Raw genomic sequence first — 23964 nt, 5'->3', positions numbered from 1 at the left:
ATTTGGCTGGTGTTTTACGTCAGGTGTACATACGTAACAGTGATTTTATATAGACATAACACTATTTATATACATACAATGATTACTGTTTGCATATTTACAGGTGTTCATTATAAATTTGATGCCTATGAAAGTTGATACCATGAGTAAACCATTTGATTAGGAATTGAAAATATATATTTTGAAATAATCCTTTTGATTTGAAATTCTTGACCACATGGTGCTTCCTTCAGTCTTGGATGCTCCAATAGTGTAAACATCAAATGCTTGTTTTGTAAGACGCCTTGAAAAATGCTTCAGGCCTTTATATTGCGAATAGAGATTGTACTGAGCAGTGCTGCGATTAACAGCCACGTTGGCAGGATAGCTCTAGGAAAGGCAGTTCCTTCTGTATTTATTTTATGAAATGCCTGTGTATGTTTGGTATAATTATATATATTTGTGTGTGTATGTCTGTGTGTGTAAAATTTTTCATCCTGGGTTCTGCAAAAGATTGTTTTGCTCAGTAGTAGTTGAAAGACCCAGAGACTTCTTTGCCTCAAATGTTACAAGAGCACGCTTGGTATTTTCTAGAAAACAAGGCCCTCAAAAGAAATTATATGTTATACCATATTTGTCTTGGTAAGGCCTTGGCACCAAGAGACTCAGTTGCACTTTGGAGGCATCATGCTTTATTTAGCATTAAGGTTGCTGCTGCAGCATCTCTCTCTCTCTCTCTCTCTCTCTCTCTCTCTCTCTCTCTCTCTCTCTCTCTCACACACACACACACACACACACACACACACACACGCGCGGGATATTCACTCTGCAAGAAAGGCAGCTGTCAACTCCCTAATGCTCAGGCTATGCAGGCTGTGCTCTGCAGAGCTCTAGCAGGTGCCATTCGCATGAGACTACTAGACTATCGTCTGAATAGTGCCTCCTGGAGCTCTGCAGTGCTCTGCAAGAGCAGTACTCATCTTAAAATGCTCCCAAAAGATTTTCAAGTAACAGGAAACAACACCAGCAGACATGAGCTCTAGTTCGTGTACTCTTCTGGAGATCCATAATATCCCGTTCTCTCATCCCTGACCTCCACTAGACCACAAGACTTAGAGTCTATTTTTGGAGCCATGCTCCCAAGTCTTCACCTGGATTCTTTACTGGGCTCCCTTTGACTAAATAGATTCAGTGACTCCTTCAAACCACTCCTGAAACTGGTTACTTATTATATTCAGTCATAATATGGGGAGCCAACATCACTCTTTGGTTGCCTCGGTCTGGTTTTCCCACTAATCTTGAAAACATCTCCCTCCCTCTGTGCTGCCTTTTCTAGCCTTTCTTGTCCTTGATCCCTTCTTTGACTCACTTCTTCCCAACCCAGGCAAGGCTGCTATTCTACATAGTATTAGTGATCTGTACCTCTAATGAGCCAGTATTTTATTCCCTTCTGGTACCACAGAGAACTGGGAGAATGAGATGATTACATGACACTTTTCCCATACTGAAAACTTTGCTTCTAGAGGTCACCCATTGTCTAGATTGGGAACCAACATATACATGAGAACTCAAGAATTCACAATAATCACCATGGGTTATATTTGAATGAGTGCTTTTTTCTCAATACAGAGTTTCACAGGATATATACACACACAGAGGCATGCACAAGTTATAAGTGGTCCAGAGATATAAGACATATCAACTACCTATCTCTTATGAAGGTTAGGAAAAAGAGTTTAACACAAAACAACAATAATGAAAACTTTTAAACATCCTGTTTATATGCGAGACTCAATGAAACATTCAGTATGTACTATGCACCGGGCTCTCACAGCAGTTCTGAAGTGTAGGTAACCTTGTGGGCTCATTGTCACACTCAGTGAGCTGTAACACAGTATGAAACTAGTAGTCAGGTTTGGGTGCAAGTCTGTGTGGAGTGACGGATCTTGTGTTTCCACCATACAGGATGCTTATGAAAGTAAAGATGCTTAGATGGGAAGGGTGCTACCATTTGGGGCAGGCCTCATTCATAATGCTATGTGTTTTCATGTATTCTTTACTCAGATCAGATTACATAAAAATCACATGAATGAGGCATAGATTATTGTTCCAATTTAGATCCCTGTCTGGAGAGAGGAGACTGATTTCCTGAGGATGACATAACCACAAAGGGATAAGCCAGAATTTGGGTCCAGACAGTCTGACTCTGCAGCAGGGGTCTGGAAACTACTGCCTGCAGGCCCTATTAGGCTTACCTCCTGTTTTTGAACAACATATAGTAAAAATGGTTGAAAAGAATAAAAAGAAGACTATTTCATGACAATGCTTGTTTATATATTTTCTATGGCTTTTCTAGTGCTATGGCAGAGCTGTGTATCTGTTATTAAGGTTAGATGGTCTTCAAAGACTAAAATATTTAGTTTCTGATTTTTTACAGAAATAACTTGCTGATCTCTACTCTAAAATCTTACCCTTTATTTTATGTTAGGCTTATATTAGAATTTCGAGATTATTTTTTGCATTACGTGAGAGTTTTAAAATGAAAATAATCATCTGGGACCCTTTGGGTGATAGTGGCACAGATGTGAAATTTTAGGAGCAGCTCAATGAAACCATAAAATAGATTTGATATTTGATATTATATTGATGGGAAATATGATAAATGTTTTACTCACACCATTGGTAGCTCTGCGACTCATTAGAAAAATTCATCCCAGTTGACAAATAAAATGAAGGTTTATTCATGTGCTACATCACCAATATATTTAGCTAATTTGTATTCATTTGTATTCATCAGGTTATTTTCCAAAATAGATAAAAAGCAGAACATTAGCTAGAAATTACGACTAAAGCCACACACTTAATGGTTTGGCTCTTAAAGCTTATGAAAGAAGCTAAGGAATTAGCCTAGCTATGAAAAAGATTGATATTCAAGGCACCTACTGTGTGCCAAGAACTTTATTGGGTGTAGCTGATAGTACTCCTACCATTTCATGGGTAAGGGCACCAGGACTCAGAGGTAAAGTAACAGCTGCAAGTCATGCAGCTAGTAAGTGACAAAGCCAAACCAGAGGTTTCAACTCCAAATTTGGTATCTATTTATAAAACTAATTCCAAGACATTTAACATTTCAACTTGCAAACTAGTATAGAATTATTCACCCGGGGGTCCAATTGATTCTCTTTTCAAATACTGCCTATCAGTTGAGTCTTACTTCTTTCTGTCTGTTATTTATTAGTTGGTCAAAGGCAGAAAAGTCGTTGAAGTGGCCATTGAGCTGTATCACACACACACAAATTGTTGACGATGTTGACCAAAAAGAAATGTTTTTAGTAATTTGAGAGTTTCGATAAACTTTAATTCCCAGTTTTTATAGAGTTTGGAAAGATGACTTTCTTGATTTTCGTATGTATGAGTAATTTTTACTTGTGATTGGTGGTTATCTCAATTTTGCAAGTAACACGGAATAAATATAGAAGTTTAATAAAGACTATGTAAGTAGTGGACCATTTCACGTTACTTGGAACACATGGCACAGGCGCCAGACTTGATGATGAGGGAAGAGAGGTCAGCTACCAGGCCAACTTTAGACATCATGGTTTTAGATGATTGTGATAAAAGTTTTCGGCAAATATGCATAATATATCGTTGGTTCCATAATATCAAAAAGTGTGCCTTCTTTTCCTTTTAAAAATGGTTTAATTTTAAAATATGTAACTTTTACAGTCAGACAAAACCAACTGTCATCTCTGAATCTTTACATAATGCAAACATGTATTCACCTGTGCCCAAGAACAAAGAGATTGTTCTTAGAAAACTTTCAAACTTTGGAGAAATCAAGGACAGTGTGGATACTTATGAGATGAGTGTGTACTTGTATATGTACCTTTTAAAAGGCTAAATTTCTGGTGGGCATGTAATTTGGCACAACGGTTTTGTTCTTTGGAAAGCAACTTTACAGTTTGTGCCAAGAGTTTTAGAAATGTTCTTGGCCTTTGAAATAAAACTTTAACTTCTATGAATTTGCCTTAGGACACATGTGAAAGATGTCCATCATTACAGTAGTTAAAGAATGAAACATTTTGAATAATCTAAGCCTACAAGCATTTAAAAAAAGGTTAATGAACTACAATATATCCAAAGCATGAACTATTTTGCAATCAGTAACATTGATGTAAAAATACATATCTACTATCATGGAGAAAACTAATATTAATTGAAAATAAAATATCTAAATTTTTAAAAAATTGATATCTCAATTTAAAATATGCCCATGTACCTTTATGATAACACTGATCAAAATGTGTCGGATTTTCTTTTTTATTTGCACATGTTCCCCATTAGATGACATAAGTTGAGGGCAGGGACTGTCTTATTCAGTGCATTCCTCTTAATATGCATAATGCTTGGTAGATTGTGGACAATCTATGACTTCTTTTGAATGAATAAGAAAGGTGAAAAAAAGTCTTAATGTAACAGAATTATGATTTTTTGGTACACTTTACATTTTATCTAGTACTTTATTACACATGTGGCCAGAATAGATCATTTTTAAAGTAATAGTAAATTTCTATATCAAAAAAAGAGAGATGGCATCTTTTCTCCAGGACTGCTGGCAGCTTAGACAGCTATTGTTGAAATGGTTCTTTGTAATTTGGCTCTAGTTTAAACAACCCTGTCTTAATAGGCCGCCTACAAGAGTAGATCTGTTGCTTGGCTTCCTCTCTACCCCAAGGTATTCTTTTACAGAATGAAAGTAACCAGCAATGCAATGCTACATCATTATTAGCTCTAATTTGGGGGACTGAGCCTTGAAGTAATGAGTGTTTGGGGTCTGATCCTGTGAATGCTACTCACTTTCAGCTTTCATTTCATCAAGGATCTTGTCTTCCTTCACCAACATTCCTTTTCTCTTAGAAACACCTACCACAGTGCCCTTGCCAGGTAAATACATCTCAGCCTGAGATATAAGTCAATACATCATATTAGTTGCTGTGAGTTCAGACCTGACACCAAAAGAGAATATAAGACACCCGGCTCGAGTCAGAGGTCACTATGCCAACTTCCTTAAATTACCCATTTGAGATGTTTGTCGCTGTGTTTTCATTGGAATTTCTTTTTAGCAAGAGAATAATGGAGAGGAATTAGTGCTACAGAGTTTCTTTTTTTCTTTTTTTAAAAGAAAAATACGTTGTCAAACAGAGGCCTTCTGCATGATAGGCAAACAAAACACACCTTACAGGTTTATAACATCAATCAATAGACTGCAAATGTCCTGATGTAACTGGAATACGTCATCTCAGTTTGGTTGCCAAGAAGATAATCTAACTCTTGGTTTTATTTTCCCAACCATATTATTTACTCAGAATCTGGAGCTGAAGATCCTTCATCGAGTTCAGCAGAGGGATGTTTTATGTAGAAAGATTCGATCTATGAGAAAACAAAGGAACCCATCTAACAGAGAAGACTTGCCATTTGCATGTGTTATGAAGGCCCAGCTCACCCCCCTCCCACACTCAGTTCATTTTGTGCTTTAATTCTTCAAGGTCCCACAGAATTTAGAAATGATCTGCAGTAGCCTCTAGGGTGCTTTCGTGGATATTAGAAATGGCACCCTTGTCAGGCAGATCAATTCGCAAAAGAGACCTCTTCGTGTGGACTAAGTAGCACCCCAAGGAGCAAGGTTGGTCATCAGCCCCTAACGCCCCCTTGGCTGGGATCCTTTGTGAATCAGAAGCACGGCTCTGGATGGCAGCCCTGGGTAAAGGGCGAGTCTCCACTCAGTAATGTAAGAATTGCAGGAAGCAACTGAGTGGGATGGTGTGAAAGGAACACACCCAAGTCTCCACTGGCATGGGTCACGTGTGTTTCAGTACCCACAGGTCTTTTAAAAAAGTTGCTGACTATTTCAGAGAATAGCTGATGCCAAATCCAGTATGTGTGAGCAACACACTATTGTAATGTATTGCTGACACTCGACCTACAAAACAGCAGTTTTCCGTGGTTCAACCTGAATATTTCCCCAATCAGCACTTCTTGGCCATGTCTTTTTTGTTCTGATTTCAAATGCTTCTTGTCTGATATCCTTACACCTCATGCCTTGATTTTTTTCTCCATATGTAAGCCAAGCTGGTTTCTTAAAGTTCTGCCATCTCTATGGTTGGCCCTGTTAATTCTCAGTACTGTTGAAAACAGCTTTGATTGGAAATCGTTGCTGTCAGCACACTTGAGTGGGTGCCAATATCAGGCCACAATAAGTTAAGGATTTTTTCTAAGTGGGAAGATTGTAGCAAGGAGTAACCAGCATCATTTGTTAAATATACTTAGAAAAAATAAGATTACTGAATTAATTGCTGGATAAATACCTTGCAAAATACATATCATGTTTTTTGTAGGTTATAATGCTCAGATGTGGTTTAGCTGCTTATATGGAATAAATGAGTTCTTACCTCCCGATAAGAAAAGTTATTCAATTTTCCATTAAAAATATAAGATATTTGAATGAACTTTGAGAAACTCTGACACTCATGCTTATGTGCTTTACTGCTTTGTTTATTATAGGAAAAGAAAGAAACAAAGGGAGAAAGGGAAGAAGGGAGGGAGGGAGGAAAAGAGAGAGGAAGGAAAGTTGTTAAATATCTATTCATAGAGGAATGGATAGATAAATTGTGCTTTATGCCTACAGCACAGTTGGCAATGTGGATAGAGCTCAAAAAAAAGGGAGTATGGGAACAGACCAGAATGATCCATAAAAACGATTCAATTTTTGTAAATTTTACAAACACATGAAACGTTTCTATATGCTGTTTATATACACACAAAAATATGATGAAAATGTAAAAACAAAGGCGAATTGGATGCATGCCCACTCCAGGATTATGTGTGCTTCTGGGAGGAAGGAAAGTGACGAGCATTGAGAAGAGCATGTTGACGGCATTGGTAATATTATAAAATTAGAAATTAGTGTGGAAATGTTAACACTCATTAATTCTGGATGATAGGTAGCTAGGTGTTGACCACTTTACTCTCTTTAATTTTTATGTTTGGATACTTAATAATAAAAGTTATATAACAATAATCTCTGTAAGTCCATTATAACTAGAAAAGATAATTACCAAATAAATGGATTTTTCTTAAGAGTTTAGATGCAGCTAACAGGTTGTCCCAGGTACTTTGAATTCACAGAATCAGAGTAATCTAAGGTGCTGAATAAAAGGTACCCTAGTTGGAATGACCTGATTTTTTTGAACGATTATTTTAGGGTAAATGGCCAAAATTACAACCAAGAAAACTGACTTTTGGCACAGAGTTTTATTATGCTTACTTGGGAAGTAGACATTGCACATTTGTTTGATAAAGTAATTAGATTCTAACACAGGGCCTTGTAATTAGAGATAATTTTTAAAAATAGGTCATTAAATAAATGATATTTTTCTGTATCCAGATGGGGAACTGTGATGGGGAGGCAGGGAGCGCTTGGTGGTACAGTCGCAGACTTCCTAGTATAAATAACATGAGACTTTTAATGGCATGTAAACGGCTTCACAGATGCCCAAGCGATTTGCCTTCTCATACCTCTGTGGGACCAGTAACCTGCGTGGCATACTGGGGCTGCCGGGGCTTCATAAAAGTTGTTCATCTCCTTTAAATCATTCAGGAGGTCTTCCTTTGGGTGGGTTGAGTTGGGCAGCTTTTTGATTAAGAGCAACAACAAGAAAGGCGTGGATAGTCATTTCTTGATAAACCACATACTCCCTGCTCTCGTCTTCTCTCATCCCGTACTCACTCCCCTCAACTGTCACTGTATTTAAACAATTTCTCTAGTGTCTTTAGCTGGGAGGAAGTAATGGGAAAACACTGCCCTGCGCACTGTGGGGGGGTGGTTGAAGGTGGGGGGAGAGGGCACTGGCTAGAGTCAGGTGTATAAGAGACAAGGAAACTCAGACGGGAGAAGACTGTGATTTGTGACTCTTCCTTCCCCATTACTCTGGCACATACTTTACTTCACCTCTGACACCAGATGTGTGGGGGGCTTTTCACACATCAAGCAATTCTGAGACACCAGCTGAGTGTCCCACAATTTAACTTCATGTCCCACAGGTTAAGGTCAGTCCGTAAGACTGCTTCTGCCCCCACTTCAGATGCCAGTCGGAAATCCAGGTAGTCACCTGTGCCTCTGACCGTCTATAAATCAGAGATTTTCTCAACCTCCATCCTTGAGTTTGATTAATTTGCTAGAGCAGCTCACCGAACTTAGGAAAACATTTTACTGCTAGATTTCTGGGTTAGTAAGAAAGGCCTGTAACTCAGGAGCAGCCACATGGAAGAAATGAAGACCTAACCTATGTGTATTATAAATCACAATATTCCATATAGAATTAGGTAAAACTATTATACTCTAACCATCTTATACACCCATTCCTCAGAATCTAGCAAAGGAAGATACGGTGGAAATTTGAGATGAGGCAATATATAAAATTATTCACCTGTAAAATTCATTAAACAAGGAGCCATTCAACTGAGACCTAACACCTCAGCACCCTATGTAAGAGAACCAAACCTAAGCCTATGAATGCCTCGAGGTTCAGAAATTGAAACCTAAGGATAACCAGTTATAGACAGCTAGCTAGGCTTTAAGCTATAGTTGATCAAATTTTCTATTTTTGCTCTCACACCTTCTCTATGTAAGTCTTTCATTTCGCTCTTTTTGGCCGAGCCCTCCAGACCACTTCCAGTTTGGCACTTCCCAATTGAAGTTGATTTTGCTCAAATGAACTTAAAAATTTTAATATACTTCAGTTTTATCTTTTAACTACCCAAATCGCAGCCTTAGGATGGCACAGTTTCCATTAATAATGTTCATATAGAACATGACTAAATGGAGCTAAGACAAGACAAAGAAAAAGATGAAGGAGTACATTTTCAATATAGAAATTACTCTTACCTTTTTGTACAATAGATCTCAATATTCTAAGTGCCATACATATATTTGCTAAAAATATTTTAATGCAATCGTTTTAAAAATCAGTTTTAAAATCTAGTTGAACTTCACTTTATTATTCTACTTTGACTAATTGTAATTTCTTTGGAAGATACTTTATATCTCAATATTTTTATCTGTACTATAGAATGGTATGAGATTATAGGATGTAAATGTGTTTTTCATGGTCAAGTTAAACAATACATGTAAGTGAAGCAAAGAGCAGTATAGACTTTTGTTACTGGCTTGTTTCAAAAAATATTTATAAATCACCTGGGAGTAGCCATTTGATGAGAGATCACAGGAAGCATCTGAAGATATTTTTATTGTTGTTGTTGAGTAATGGAAGAGTCTCCAGATATCACTCAGTCAGGCCATTGCTCTCAGAACTGCCTGTAGACTTTGTGAGAATTAGGCAAAGGCAGAGTGGACATGGCCCAGTACCAGGGCTATGGCTTGATGAGCTGGGTACAGACTGGATTTCAGTGCCCACGCATAGCCCTCAGCTGGGTACACTTGTTCAGGACATGACCTGCTCAGTTGTATGTGGCAACCCTGGTGGTTCTCTCCAAAGCAATGATAGTTTTAAGACCCTGCCCTAGACGTGAGCACGAAGACCACACACCTGGGTATTAGAGGGCAACCACAGCAGGCACGTGCACTGGACAGCAGTGCATTCCTTGAGTTCAGTGATTTACATGAGTCTGTACAGAAGCAAATATCGGTAAATAATTAGGGTCATATAAATGCAGGTGATGAAGATCCTGTACTTTACAGACTGAGCTTGGATCAAATGCAAATAGGAAGTCTGAGAAACCTGTTCAATTAGAGTATCAGCTCTGATAGGTCACAGTACATGAACCGTGTGGGACACAGGACAGGATCAAGGAATAATGTAGATTCAGTGTGTGTGTGTGTGTCCGTGTGTGTGTATATGTGTGTTTGTGTGTTCTATGAACCTTTTGTTTCAAACAATTTAAATCCAATATTTCTGTTGCTTAGGAAAAATGTGATTTTTTTCCATTTTGAGACTATTGGCCAAGGGAGGAATATATACATATATATTTATAATAATTTATAATTTATACATATATTATATATCCTATGTATTTTATGCTGAAAAATTTGGCAGTTGGATTTGGACTACTTTATTTCTATAAGTAGAAATAAAGATCTCCAGCATGCAGGGTTTGGTTAGAAGAAACTCTTCAACCAATCATGGCAAGATTATTTCTTAGATTATTTTTAAGTGGATTTGGAGGTCATCTAGGTCAAAATTCTGCTCTTCTCTGTCATCCCCTTTCTATTGCACTGTGTTAGTCCTTCATTTCAGTGTGAGTACTCTTGATAACAGGAAGCTCACATTTGAAGTAGCTTGTGACCTTTTAGGCAGCCTCCACTGATACAGTTATATCCATGGTGAGATGAAATCTTTTTCCTTGTGATGTCCATCCACAGGCCTTGCTTCTGCTTCTTGGACAAACCTAGAGCAACACTGCTCTCTTTTCTATGTGGCAATGCTACAAATATATGAAGCAGTATAATGTTCCCATCTCTAGACTGAGAAAAGAGTAGACTATACATTTATAAAACAAACTGGAAAAGGGAAACGAAAAGCAGGAAATAGAGATTATCCCAAGTCTTTGTTTTTGCAGATATTTGCATGCCTCTCTGAGAATTTCTGATTTGTGTAGAATAATAGCACTCTTTTTTGTGGTTTCATTATCACATGGTGAGCAAATACATCTTGCTTTCCAATTGTGGGTGCGTAACAATGCCAGAAGAGACTTCACAAGGGCAAAAGAACCAATTACCTAACTTCCTTGGCTCTAAATTGTAGTCTCACAGAAATCAATGCAAAAAAAAAAAAAAAAAGGTTTAGGAAGATGCTACTTAGCTAAGTTAAAATTGTAAGATATGAGATACACATCTCAGGCTTTTCCCTCAACTTACTTTTGTTGGAAATTATAAAAATTTGATACATGTTGTTTTAAGATCTTCCTTCTGCTGGATTCTAATATTCAAGTTCTTTTTCCTTTTATCTATCTTTTGTCCCTTCCTTTCCTTCCTCCTCCCTCTCCTCTCCTCTCCTTTTTTCCCTTCCTTCTCTCCTTCCTTCCATCTCCTTTTATTCATAAGGTTAAAATTATGTGCAGTGTTTTTACATTGTTCATCACAGTCATTAAGTTCTAGTCACTATTTACATATACCTCTGTATCCATAATTCATTGAATTACCATATGTCTGAGTTTGAAAGGATCTTGGAGATCAAATGTTCAACTTTCTCATTTTATGTATGGGACAAGTAAGGCCCAGAGAAGGCAGGTGGCTTGGGCACAATCACACAGCTTGTAATTGAGAGGGCCAGAACCCACTTCTAAGATACCATGTATGTAGACTGGTGTTCATCCAAAGTATAAAATATCTACAGGTGTGTAATATTTCATATTTATACCTCTCGCAATTTAGGTCAAAAAGGTGCTCTACCTAAAATCCAATAATCAGAGATGAGTTTTTTCATAAAAAGACAGCTTTCTATGTTGCAGCTTAGATGCCTGCCATGGTCGTGTCAGGTCAGCATAACTCAAATGTACCAATACCATTTACTTAAGAATAAAATGTGTGTGTAATAATATTTAATTAGAAAAAATACACAAGCACATAATGTGCTTTATGATGGGATATAGGACAATGGACCATTTCCTTATGGAGTTTACAGTTTAATGTGTGTTTATAGTTTTGTGTATAGTAGGCTTGGAAATGAGTGGCTAAAAAATAATAAATAAACTAACATGGTGAATATCATTAAAAATTACAATACTCATTCTTGAGGGGAACAAAACAGGGTATAATGACAGAGAATAATGGAGGGGTCACCTATTTACTTAAGATTATCAGGAAAAGACTCTTGTAAAAATGGACATTTAATCTGAGACCTGAAAAGTGAAACACAGGGAGAAGGAACCTCATGGGCAATAATCTTGAGGCTTGAACAAGCTGAGAACATTCTTAAATGCCAGATACTAGGTAAGGAGTAAGTGAAATCTTAGGCAGGGTGTTACAGGCCATGCTAGAGGGAAGTTGAGTTTTGTTCCAGTTGCAATGGAAAGCCTTTAAAATATTGAAAAAAGAAAAGTGATAGACTTGATTTTTCGCCCCAAAGATTTTTCTAGGTAATGAGACCAAGAGCAGGCGTTAAATCCATAGGTGGGATAGGTTAGCACCCTTTGCAGTCAAGTATTGATATCACTGATTCATGAATGAGCGAGGTCTCCATTACTAGGGGATTCATACAACCACAAGATAGAGTACCATAGAGGGGGATTAAAGGGTTATAGATCAGGCATTAGGTTATATATTGACCTTTATAATTCTCCCTAAACTTTGAGCTTCTATAGTTCTATGAACTGAGCTAATTATTGAAGGTCTCTTTAAGAATTATAGGAAGCCATAAAATCAAAGGGGTTATTATTTAGAATGGAATCCTCCCAAACCTTGGAAATTGAGTATATACTTACCTACAAAGGAGATACCCCTTCCCAAGTTTGGACTGAGGTATATAATCTGAACCTCCTTCCATTAGGGCAGAAGGTCTCATTTTGTGTGTGTAGTATTTTGTTTAAAATGGAGATCCTGGGCTCCCATACCTTGAGGATTCAAATGTAATAGCCCTGAGAAGCTGCAACCTTAGGGAGCACCTAGGGGACTCCGAAGAAGACGCTGGATCCGAGCTGAACCTTGAGAAACACTGGCCTTGGTGACTAGGAGCCCTGTTCAGATCCTCTCTCCTTCACCTCTAGCTGTCACCCAGTGGCATCAGGAATTTGTAGCTGTAAGGATATTTTTACTTGCTAGGTAGGCCGTTCAACCTTTCTGAGCCAAAGTCCCTTCATCCATAATGACACCATGAGATACTGTTGTGACGACCAAAAACTCCAAAACTCCACATGCTGACCTGGGCGTCCGGCCTGTCGCATTGCTCAGTAACAGCGGCCGTTGCCTGCTTCCCTTCCGCCGCGCAGCTCGGCTGCCTCCTGCCCATCTCGGTTTCCTCGCGCACAGTCAGCCTCTGCCCCTGTGGCCTGTTTCTCAGTTACTGTCCCCTTCTTGCCTCCGCCTCTCCCACGAATTCCCGAGACCTGCCTTTCGCAGCCATCACCTTAATTAAAGTCCTGCACTCTCTCTGCATTATGATGAAGACAGTGGGCTAAAAACACTCGCATCACAGCCGCGGACTATCCATAGCTATCAAATTAGTTTACTCCTGTGTTTCCTGCGACTTAACATCCAATTATCTCCTGCAAAACCACTCATCTTTCCTGTTTAATCTAACACGGACACTGTGAAGCAGAGGACACTAGGCAGTGGACAGATGAGGCCTGGCAAACGCTCCCCTATTAGGAAAAACATTTGAATCGCATTAGCTTCCACGAATATAAACAGCGCTGGACCGGGAGGGAAAGGTCAGTCCACGCCGGGGCACACTAGTTTGTATATGTTGTCTTCAAAAATTCAAATTTAAATGGGGCCTACTTATAAAAAACATATATGTAAAATGACTACAATATGGCTGAATTAATCACTTTTTTTTCCAAATGTTTATGTATGTTTAAGGTCAAGAGCCTGTTCCAGCCTGTTTGAAATTAAAAAGAAATACTCACTGAATTAAACACAATTGCAAGGAAACTCTAGGGTGTGCTGGAAGAGGGCCGGGGGCAAGTGAAATGAAATCTTTGGGGGATCTGAGTATTCATAGAGGATGGCCGGTTCCATTTGCTAGGTTTCACTAAAGGCCAAAAAAGATACCAAAACAAATAACCATTTTTCAGAACAGAACTGTGATCTTCCTTTGTCTTTTCATAAACCCCTATGAAAAATTTTGCAAAGGTATAAAATGTAAACCGCTCTCAGCCACATCTTCGCGAGGTTACACTTGCCGAGGCGCTAAACCCTTCCTGTCCCCGCCACCTGCCCTCTGTCCACACTGCCCTTCCCCTGGGCTGGGGGACCTGGGGGTTTGTATCATCCCGTCCTGCACATTGAAAGGGGGAAATCAGAGCAAACACTGAGCTTTCTCCTGTCTCACTGTCTGCAAAAGCCTCGGAAAGGCTTGACCTCCCCAGGAGCCTCAAACTATGGTTCATATTTGATTTGGGGAGGAAGGGCACTGAGGGGCAGGACTCATAATTATGAAGGTGCAGGAATAATAGACACACGAGTGCGGAGATGTTTCCATCAGACCTAGTTCCTTTTTCCAAGCACTGTTAGGAGCAGGTTAGCCTACCCTCACCAGGGTAGTGGTTAAAATGCAGCACGCTGGATTCAAAATTAACTAAGTAGCCCCTTAATGACCCCAGAGGCTCTCTAATTAATCCAAAATGCTTAATTCGTGTGCACACAGTTTTCTTTAATGAGTAGAAGTGCCTCATAATTTTTTCATTTTCTATTTTGGAGAAAGGGCTTTGTTTAGCATTACTTAGCTCTCTGTTTTTGCTTAATCGGTTTTCTAATAGAAAACAAAATTTTCTATTTTGGCTGAACAAGGACTTTACTAAAAGTAAACATGTCAGGGTGAAAACTGTAGGCATGAGATGGGCTATTCAGGGAGGTTCTGATTTTTATTTTTAAAGCAAAGGTGCTAGTTATAAGTGATTCCTGCTAAATAATAGATTCAGCTAAAAACAAAAAATCATTCCCCTCATTTGGTGTGCTTTGATAAAAACTAATAGATTACAAGTTTATTCCACTCATTTGCTTAACAAATATGTGTTGAGTACCTACTATGTGCCAGGCACTGTTCTAGAGGATGTGACTACATTAATGAACAAAACAAAGCCCTGTCACTTGGCATGTACATCCCAATGGCAAAGGATAGATAATAATAATTTTTTTTTTAAAAGTAAACAGATGATGTGAAAGACCATTTTATCTAAAAGAATAATTCTATAGGACAAGTACCAGAGAAAATTGGGGCACATTTTAATATTATTTCAAATGTGTTTGTAGAGAATTAATTGTGAATGAAAAGCCAAACATATTTTATTACCTGTGAGATTTTCTGAATCTTACTCATTCATTTTACTTTATACGAGCACTGTCACCCTGTCGTAGTAAAAAGAAAATCATCTTTTATCAAAATTAAACTTATTCCCTGAACTCAAAGAGACAGTACACATGAAAAGAATTAGCACAACTCAACCCTGAAGTTCACACAGTTGAAAAAATGGAATTCACAAAACTTGGTGATTTTCCTAATACCAAATTATGATATACTGTGTACTAAGTTTGCTTAAAATTTATTTGTATTCATGAATTTTTATTATTGGAAATTTTAAAATGTGTTTATCCAGTTTTCTTACTTCATCATGAGTATTATGTTTTTAAATCATTATTTTCATTTAGTCATTCCAATGAATGGTTAAATAAACTTTAAGAAGATAATTCTGAATAGGTGTTACATACATACAGTACAAAATTCAAAACGATATAAAGTGAAAATAAGTCTTTTCTTTTTTTTAATCAACCACCCAGGTACCCTCCCTCAGTCATTTACTGTCACTAGATTCTTAGAGATCTTTTCAATGATATTCTAAAGGATCATCTCAAACTTTAATGTACATATGAACCTTGTCAAATTGCAGATTCTGATTCAGAGGACTTGAGATGAGGCTTAAGATTTCACATTTCTAGTAAGTCCCAGCTGAGGCAGATGTTGCTGGTCCAGGACCACACACCCAGTGGCAAGGTGACAAAGCGCATTTGTTTATATTTCTTTCTGTGTTGGTTTACTGGACTGAAGAGAGCAAGATATTCTTGTACACATATAGAAGCTACTGCTTTTTGATGGTGACTTCAGCACCAGAGTTCCAGTTTTGAGCTTTGCTTTGTCACAAAGCTTTCTTCTGATCTTTCTCTAAAGTGGTCATTTCTACAGTAATTAAAAATCGAACCATAAATGAATAACGAAAGCTAGTAATATGACCATTTGGAGCATGCTACTAGGTGATGCTTAAATTCCAAGAACTATGAGAATCTCTTTCTATATTTTTCATCTGTTTTTTTGGTTTTGTGTTTTTAATAAGGTTAGAAAATCCTCAAACCCAAGCAACCTCCTAAATTTTGGCAGAGGGCACACAAAACTTTAGCCTGCAGCCAGTACCATTAATCTGATAAAGATGTCATCATACTTGGAAACGGTACAATTAAGCTCCCTGAAGTCAATATAAAGTGCAAAGAGCATTTAAATATTTTAGTCGTAGACATATTCTATCTGCCTGAATAAAGTAGTGTCACAAGATGCCTATGGCCAATATCACCGGGGGTGCTGATGTCTTTGTTGGACCTACATATGAATGAATTCAGAAGCCATGGGGCAACACGTGAAAGCAGATGAAAAGTTCAGATTTGTGTCCTGTCCTCTCTAAGAAAATGAGGCCGAGAGGACTCGAATGTGCCCATCTACGCTGAAGTCTGTTTCTATGAGTGCTTGCCAATACAACACATGATTTGGCTTTAAAAGGCAACCAATATCAGAGGCACTTTTCAGAAATAAAGATCTAGACCATTCACAGTCTCAAATTTTGCATTAATGCCAGAGAGCCATGGGGGTACAGTGCCTCTGACAATACCCCCGGTGATATTGGCCGTAGGCATCTTGTGACACTACTTTATTCAGGCAGATAGAATATGTCTACGACTAAAGTATTTAAATGCTCTTTCACTTTATATTGACTTCAGGGAGCTTAACTGTACCATTTCCAAGTTAGTGTCTGTCAGTGACTCCTTTAGTTTGAATGGCCGCAGAGGTCTGCCATGTGGAGAGTTCGTAGACTGGGTGCTGAGATGGTTGTTTCGAAATACTTTTGGCTGCAGGAGATCTGTCTGCAGGGAGGGACAGTGACTTAGATCTGATCCCCTTGAGCATGATTCACAAACCTCGGTTACGCGGAGGTGTACTAAAGGGTGCGCAGTGTCATAGGAAAAAAGGGCACAACTTGCTGAAGTTCCAGTTGAATTAAAAATAGGTCAGGCCCATATTAAAACAAAATCAAAATCATTCAAACAAACATGAAGATACAACACAATAGAATGCAAAATTCTAATGGGATTTTTAAGTTAAACATGAGATTTCAAAACAATATAGAGCTTACATTTATGCCGCCAGGCCCCATGGAAAACACATGTACTGGCTTCAGCCAGCAGTAGGCTGTCCCGATGGGAACATTTTAGAAGTACTATGATGTGCATTAAAAAGGCAGAAGGAGGTGGGAAACACGTCTTTTCAATGGCGACTACATTTCTTTGCCTCCTCCGTGCCTCTCGTGGGCCTGTGCAAAATATTTTGGAACCAAAAGAGTTGCTGTCATATTACTGAAATAATTGACTTCCTGCGGGAAATGAGAAAGTGACATAGAGGCTGCTGAGAGACCCAGACTGGTTTAGGTGCTGTCATCAGTGAGCTTTTAATAAATAATCAACATAGAGAAAAGCCTGTGACTGGACTCTCTGTAGGCTAGAAGAGGTAAAAACATTTTTCGAGAGTTAACCCATTTCTGCTGCAAGCAGAGAACAAATCACTTCTTTACAGAAAAAATTCCGTTAACATAGTGTCACAGAGACCTGGTTTTAATGCCTAGCTTCAGACCTTGGGCAGGAAACTGAAGTTCTCTAGGTCTCAGTGTTCTCATCTGGAAAGCGGGGGCAAGTACAAGGATGTAAGGGGTTAGCTGTGGATGGTTTTTTGCTTCTCCCCTTTTTTCCCTCTAAGCCTTTGCCTCCCAACCCCCATTCCCTTTGTGCCTTGAGGTCAGCGATGAGCAGACCATCTCCGTTTGAATGAGAACACGGGGCTCTGTCTGAGGAACTCAGACCAAAGACCTGGGGCTCCACCAACCCTGAGAACCCCTCTGATGATCTAGGAGAGCTTTCTGCCAAGGAAGCGTTTAGAGAAATAAACTGCCTAAAATGTAAACACATTTAGATCCTACTGTTTACTGGCACTTCAAAACGGAATATACCTAGAAACAAGTGGAGAAAGGCGCGTGGCGTTTAGGTACCTATCACATATGCATAATTGGTTCCTTAAAAGGTGAAATTCCCTTGGCATATGTATGGATAGTGAAACATCCATGATGAGTTCATAATCGTTATGGCTGTGGCTGTGTTTTGCATAATTCTAAAGTAAATGTCACGTTTCTTCTTCAGAGATTCCAGAACTGGTATTCAACAAAACACATGTTTGCAAGTAGATAGCTGGGTAAGAGGAGCTCCTCTTTCCCCAACAGGGGGGCTATGCATGTAGCTAGTCCACTAAGCTTTAAAAGGTGCCACTGCCACTAAATTCTCTTTGGACTTGAAATGCGATTACCTATCGAGAACAAGTGCTAAATATAAACAGAAAAGGCCAAATACATGCCTTTTTTTTTTTTTAGCTTTGTTTTTGCAGTATATTTTGTGGAAGAATTAACCAGCCCAAACACACTATAATCCTTAATTGAAACACACAAGTCGGGCAATTTGGTGAATCCTTTAGAAGCTTTTTCTCAGAAGCTTATTATGCCTCTAAAGGAATGGTCTTTTCTTATGTTCATAAACAATTATAAAGGTACTAAGAAAATTAATAAAAGAATCAAGTCACTAAAAATATGCAGAATGAAATAACATAGCATCTGCCATAATGAGCAGAAAAAAATAGGCAATATATTGCATGAGGATATGTATGTAAGTGGTAAAAACTATATAGATGGGAATGATTATTATAGAAACTCAAGTTAGGGCTCTTCATTGGGGAAGGAGGCAAATACAATCTGCATGGTGCACACAGGGGTCTTGTTGGATGAATGATCCATGGGTGCTTATTTTTGTTTTTAAAAACTGTTATAAAGGGTTTTTTTTAGATATGTCATATTTCCTAGTTTTTAAAAATGAAAAAGCAAAATAATAAAAAAAGGCGAAAAGAAAGTGCAAATTAAGTTGTTTAAAACCAATGTAATATGTTTTGAAAAGCAAATATATTCATCTCAAGTTGATGGATGCATTTTCTTATTACACTTTTTGAAGATTTAAATACCTGACATGTGTAAGGCGCAACTAACACCTAAGTCCCTAGAAGGGTTGAAGTATAGGTAGATAGATGAGGAAAGGTATATCAGATAAATACTAGCAAAAGATAACTGTTGTAATTATATTAATAATGGGAAAACTGGACTTTAGGACAAAATGTCATGTTGTTTCTTCTCTCTATCTCTAATTCCTGTTTCTCCATTTACCCTCTGAGCCTGCTCCATCCAGGCATCTGCTCCAGCCTTCTAGGACTTTTATAAACCATCCCCACCTATTTCTGACCTGTTCCTAGCTAACCATTTCCAAAGCCTGGGATGTTTAATCTCTCAGCTCTGCTAGTAGTTATTATCTATGTACCATTACTCTGGTCCTTGTTATATGCTGTATTTTAGCATTGTTGACATTTATGCATTTCTTTCATTAAAATATAATGTCCTAGAGCTAGAGGCTATACCTTATTCATTTTTTAACACCTCCTGTCACCTCACCCTAGGACCTGCCATATGGTAGAACCATGTCACCTGGCATATAGTAGAAAGTCAATAAACATGTCAGCAGTCGACTGAAAAATGGCTTCTGAAAGCGCATTAAAAGCTCTTTCAAGATGTTTGAGTACTTTGCCAATGCTATTCATTTGCATTTTCTAAGCAATCTCTCAGCCAAAGTTTTAAAATGGAAAGAGGAAGAGAGACTATGGTTGGAGTGACTAACCCAAAGCTGTGCGGAGTTGGTGATGCTGAGACCCATCAGGAGGGCGCCCCCTCTGGGTCTAGTTGGGAACCCCCATACGGTCAGACCGATCTTCAAGAATGGGGACTGCACATAATAAACTTCTTGCCTCTGCACCGGAACGAAGTCCAACATATAGTACAAGTCAATAAATACTTCTGCAAAGTGTGAGAGAATGAAATATTAGTCTGGGATTATTTAATTTGCTCCCATGGCTTCTAAACAATCTATCACTGAAGGCTTGCTTTCCAATGTAGGTCTTTAGCTCTGGCTTCTCCCCACAGGGAGAGGATGGCTGGGACAGAGGGGGGGCGGATAGGGGAGGGTGTAAAAGAGCCAGTCCTTCCCAGGCAGAAAGCAGATTTCAAAAACATCTTTTTTTATGAGTGAATGAATGAATGATTTAATAATAGTCTCTAATTCATTATGAACCTAAAAGTCCCCGATCAACATTTTATAAGTGCTTTATCTTATACCTCATCTCCAATGTGCATCTGTTTTGCCTATAAAAATCATACCCATCCTTCCAAGTTAATCTAAAAACATTGGTCCTGCAGGAGAACCTTCCCTAAATATTGCCTCTCGGGGTCTCCTCCAGTTCTCTCTAAACACTTAGCAATAGTCTACTGTTTAGTAGTCCTCTGATTCTCACTTGTTAATATACCTGCCATGAAGATGTGAATAATTTTCTTAATAATAATTTTTATTGAATAGCTATATGTACCAGACACTTTGCTAAGCATGTTATATGCATTATGTTATTAATTTCTACAACACACCTATAAAGTTAGTAACATCACACCATCTTTGCAGCATACCGGTCAGTGCCCTTCCAGTGTCACCTTGACTCACCCTTGAGATCATGAGCAGACTGCTTCCTTATGCACCAGTGGTTTCCAGCACTTTGCTACCCAAGTGACCTCTTCAAAATGTGCTTAGCCCAAGTGGGTAGGTCAGAAGTGCCAACATACTGACACCCCAGAAGTGACCCTTAACCAATGAGGTATAGACATTGATGGATAAATACACCAGTTTTCTCTCCCCTTGGTGGGAAAAATTTAAGTTTGTTCTACACAGTCACTTCTAAGGTCCCTGTGTGATTGAGCCTCAGTTGCCCATAATAGTAAAACCCCTTTTTATCTCACCCTTTATTACCTTTCCTCCCTTCTCTTTCTCAGTTTTCCATTTATTCACTTTCTGGAATCACCTGCCAAATAAACTATGTCTACTCAAATCCTTATCTCAGGGTCTGCTTTTGGGGAAACCAAATCTAAGGAAACTGATATTTAGAGTAAGTAACTTTTCAAGTTCACCTATATATACATCAAATGGCAGATTCAGGATGTGAATCAGAAGTCCTGCTCAAAAGTACCATACCTTACTGCCAACTAGATGGTAAATGCCTCACAGCAGTCCGTGAGTATTGTGTTCCCCACACCGTGTGTTTCGAAATGCAAGCTCAAGTCAGAACGTAATACATACTCTGCCAGCCAACAGCATTTTGTTTTGGGGAGTCCCTTTTCCACCTCAGTACATCAGGACATGCATTCAGGCACTGTTAGCTAAACACGTGTGCTCAAAATCTGTTACTGAAACTGACTTAAGGACATTTTCCATGTTTGTTTAGTTGCTGAGGGTCTTCTCATTGTTGTTCTACAGACAGCAACTTCATCCTCGCGAATGCCCAGGTGGCCAAGGGCTTCCCCATAGTCTACTGTTCTGATGGCTTTTGTGAGCTTGCTGGATTTGCCCGAACTGAAGTCATGCAGAAGAGCTGCAGCTGCAAATTCTTATTTGGGGTCGAAACCAATGAGCAACTGATGCTTCAAATAGACAAGTCACTGGAGGAGAAAACAGAATTCAAAGGAGAAATTATGTTCTACAAGAAGAATGGTGAGTTGGCTTTCTTTGGGGCTCATTGGACAGCGGTGAAAGGTCACCTTCTTTCAACTCAGTAATTGCTCCATAACTCCCATTAAGGCTTAATGTTATTTCACATAAATACAGTCTGTTACAGAAGCTCCACAAAGGATTTGGAAAATGGCCTCATTTTAGCCATTAACAGCATAAACTACCTGAAAATTTAGCATCATATAACTTCGATGTCAATATGTTAACTAAATGAATATATGTTACACTGAAGTATATTACTATTATCTATGGTCATTCTTAAAATATATATTAGACATGATAGTTGTTAATATATTAACATGATCTTTCATCTAGAGATACTTTTCCAAGTTTTATGCCTTTAAGAACCACATCTCAACCTCAGTCATTAAGGACAGAGATCCAAGTGTTTGCTGGAAGAAAAGAGTAAATTTAAAGAACATCAGCATAGGCGTTTTCTCTTTCAGTTTCCCAGCCACAGAGCTTTCCTAACTACTCTTTTAAATTCTAAAGACAAAGTAAGAAACACACGTTGTCCCAGAGTGAGTCAATTTGCCTAAACTCAAAACTGCCACTGGGCAAACACTAAGTATTTTCTTGTGGCTAAAGTTCTGTGATTTTCCTCTAAATGAAAGGGGATCCAGGGGTGGGTATGGTATCATCAGTGCTTGGCTCTCATGTGAGAATAGATATCATCATCCCATGGGCCCTGGTAGTTGGGAGTAAATCCAAAAGGCCTTATGTTGCGGAAATACTAAATGAAAAATTTGAACAAATCATTGCTTTCCAGTTTCTATCTCTTTCTTTATTAAGTTTCCTTAAAGTAACATGCACCCCTGAGTTTTAGCTGGGCACATGGCTGCCAAACTACAAATTCTCAGCCTTCTTTGCAGTTAGGTTGGGTATGTGACTAAGTTTGGGACCAACAATATGTAAGAAGAAATGATTTATGCAACTTCTAGGTAAAATCCCTAAAAAATGAAATTGTTTGCCCTCTAATTTCTCTTCTCCTTTCCCACGGTGCTATGGACTGATTTATATCTTCTCAGAGTTAATATATTGAAGCCTTAACCAGCCCCCTGCCCCAATGTGACTGTAGGTGGAGATGGGCCCTTTAAAAAGGTAATTAAGATTAAATGAGGTTATAAGTGTGGGCCTTAATCCCATGTGACTACTCTCCTTACAAGAAAAGGAAGATGTACCAGGAATACCCACACGTAGGTCATATGAAAACACAGTGAGAAGGCAGCTCTCTGCAAACCAAGGAGAAAGGCCTCAGGAGAAACCAACCCTGCTGGCACCTTGATCTCAGACTTCCAACCTCCAGGACTGTGAGAAAATAAATGTCTGTTGTTTAAGCCACTCAGTGTGTGATACTGTGTTATGGCAGCCATAGCAAACTAATACAAGTGGGTCGGAATGTTAAGGTAAGATTGGAAAGCCAGCTTCAGCCATTGACAAGGACATCGTAGGGGAATGTGGAACAGCAATATGAAAGCAACCTGAGTGTTCTGAGAGGTCCACCTTCTCTACCCTAGACAAATACAGATCCATTTCTATCTTGTTTGAATTACTGTATTTTAGATCTTTTTGTTACAACATTTAAATTGTACTCTTTACTCAGAGTTTCTCAACGTTGGCACTATTGACATGTTGGGCAGGTAATTCTATGTTGCGGGAGGCTGTCTTGTGCATTGTAGCTGATTAACAGCATCCTTGGCCTTTTTATCTTGCTCTCAATACCTAGTGCTGGCGTCTTGATCAGGAAGAGAAATAGGAGCCTTAATAGGGCAAATTCATCCTCATTTGTAAGATATTGTCCTTGAACGACTTTCCTTGAGCCTGTGAATTTTGGATACACAGGAGTCACGAAGTATTGGAGAGTACCCTTCTGGAAGGAATGGGATATCTCAAGTCTTTGGCACTAGGAACAGAGTTCAGACCATTGTGTTTTCCCCAGGATCAGTAGGTGAGGCCTACATAACAAATATGATAAAATAAAAGGATTCCAGTTCTATCTAATTATAGCATGATCATTGAAAAGAGGGACTGAGATAAAAGAAAATGAACGATGTCACGAGAATGCAGAGTGGTAGAGAGTGACAAAACCACCATCTGGTGGAACAGAGGAAAAGGAATACCCTTTGCCTGACATATCTGCTGACTGCAGACTTGTGCAAGCAGCCTCATGTAGGTCACTCCAAATCCAACTGAGTGTCTTTGCTTTTGAACATCTTCAACATATCCAAATACGACCCTGGAGAGAGGTTCAGGCCAAGGAGAGTCTACGTGGGAAGCACAAAGGACAGAGTGTTTGGAAGCCA

The 23964-nt window shown here is 38.8% G+C and overlaps 1 protein-coding gene across 1 annotated transcript in view; it reads left to right on the top strand.

The window, feature by feature from the left end:
• The window catches only part of KCNH8 (potassium voltage-gated channel subfamily H member 8), a 234917-nt gene that overhangs the window by 63184 nt on the left and 147769 nt on the right, over window positions 1–23964 (top strand). The window contains exon 2 of the mRNA XM_016198776.2: window positions 21410–21643. Coding sequence (XP_016054262.2) covers window positions 21410–21643 — 234 coding nt within the window. The remainder of the gene's footprint in view (window positions 1–21409; window positions 21644–23964) is intronic.

Source organism: Miniopterus natalensis, chromosome 15 (assembly GCF_054644295.1).
Source record: "Miniopterus natalensis isolate mMinNat1 chromosome 15, mMinNat1.hap1, whole genome shotgun sequence".
Taxonomy (NCBI): domain Eukaryota; kingdom Metazoa; phylum Chordata; class Mammalia; order Chiroptera; family Miniopteridae; genus Miniopterus; species Miniopterus natalensis.
Note: the sequence above shows the minus strand (reverse complement) of the source record. Positions and strands in the feature narration are given on the sequence as shown.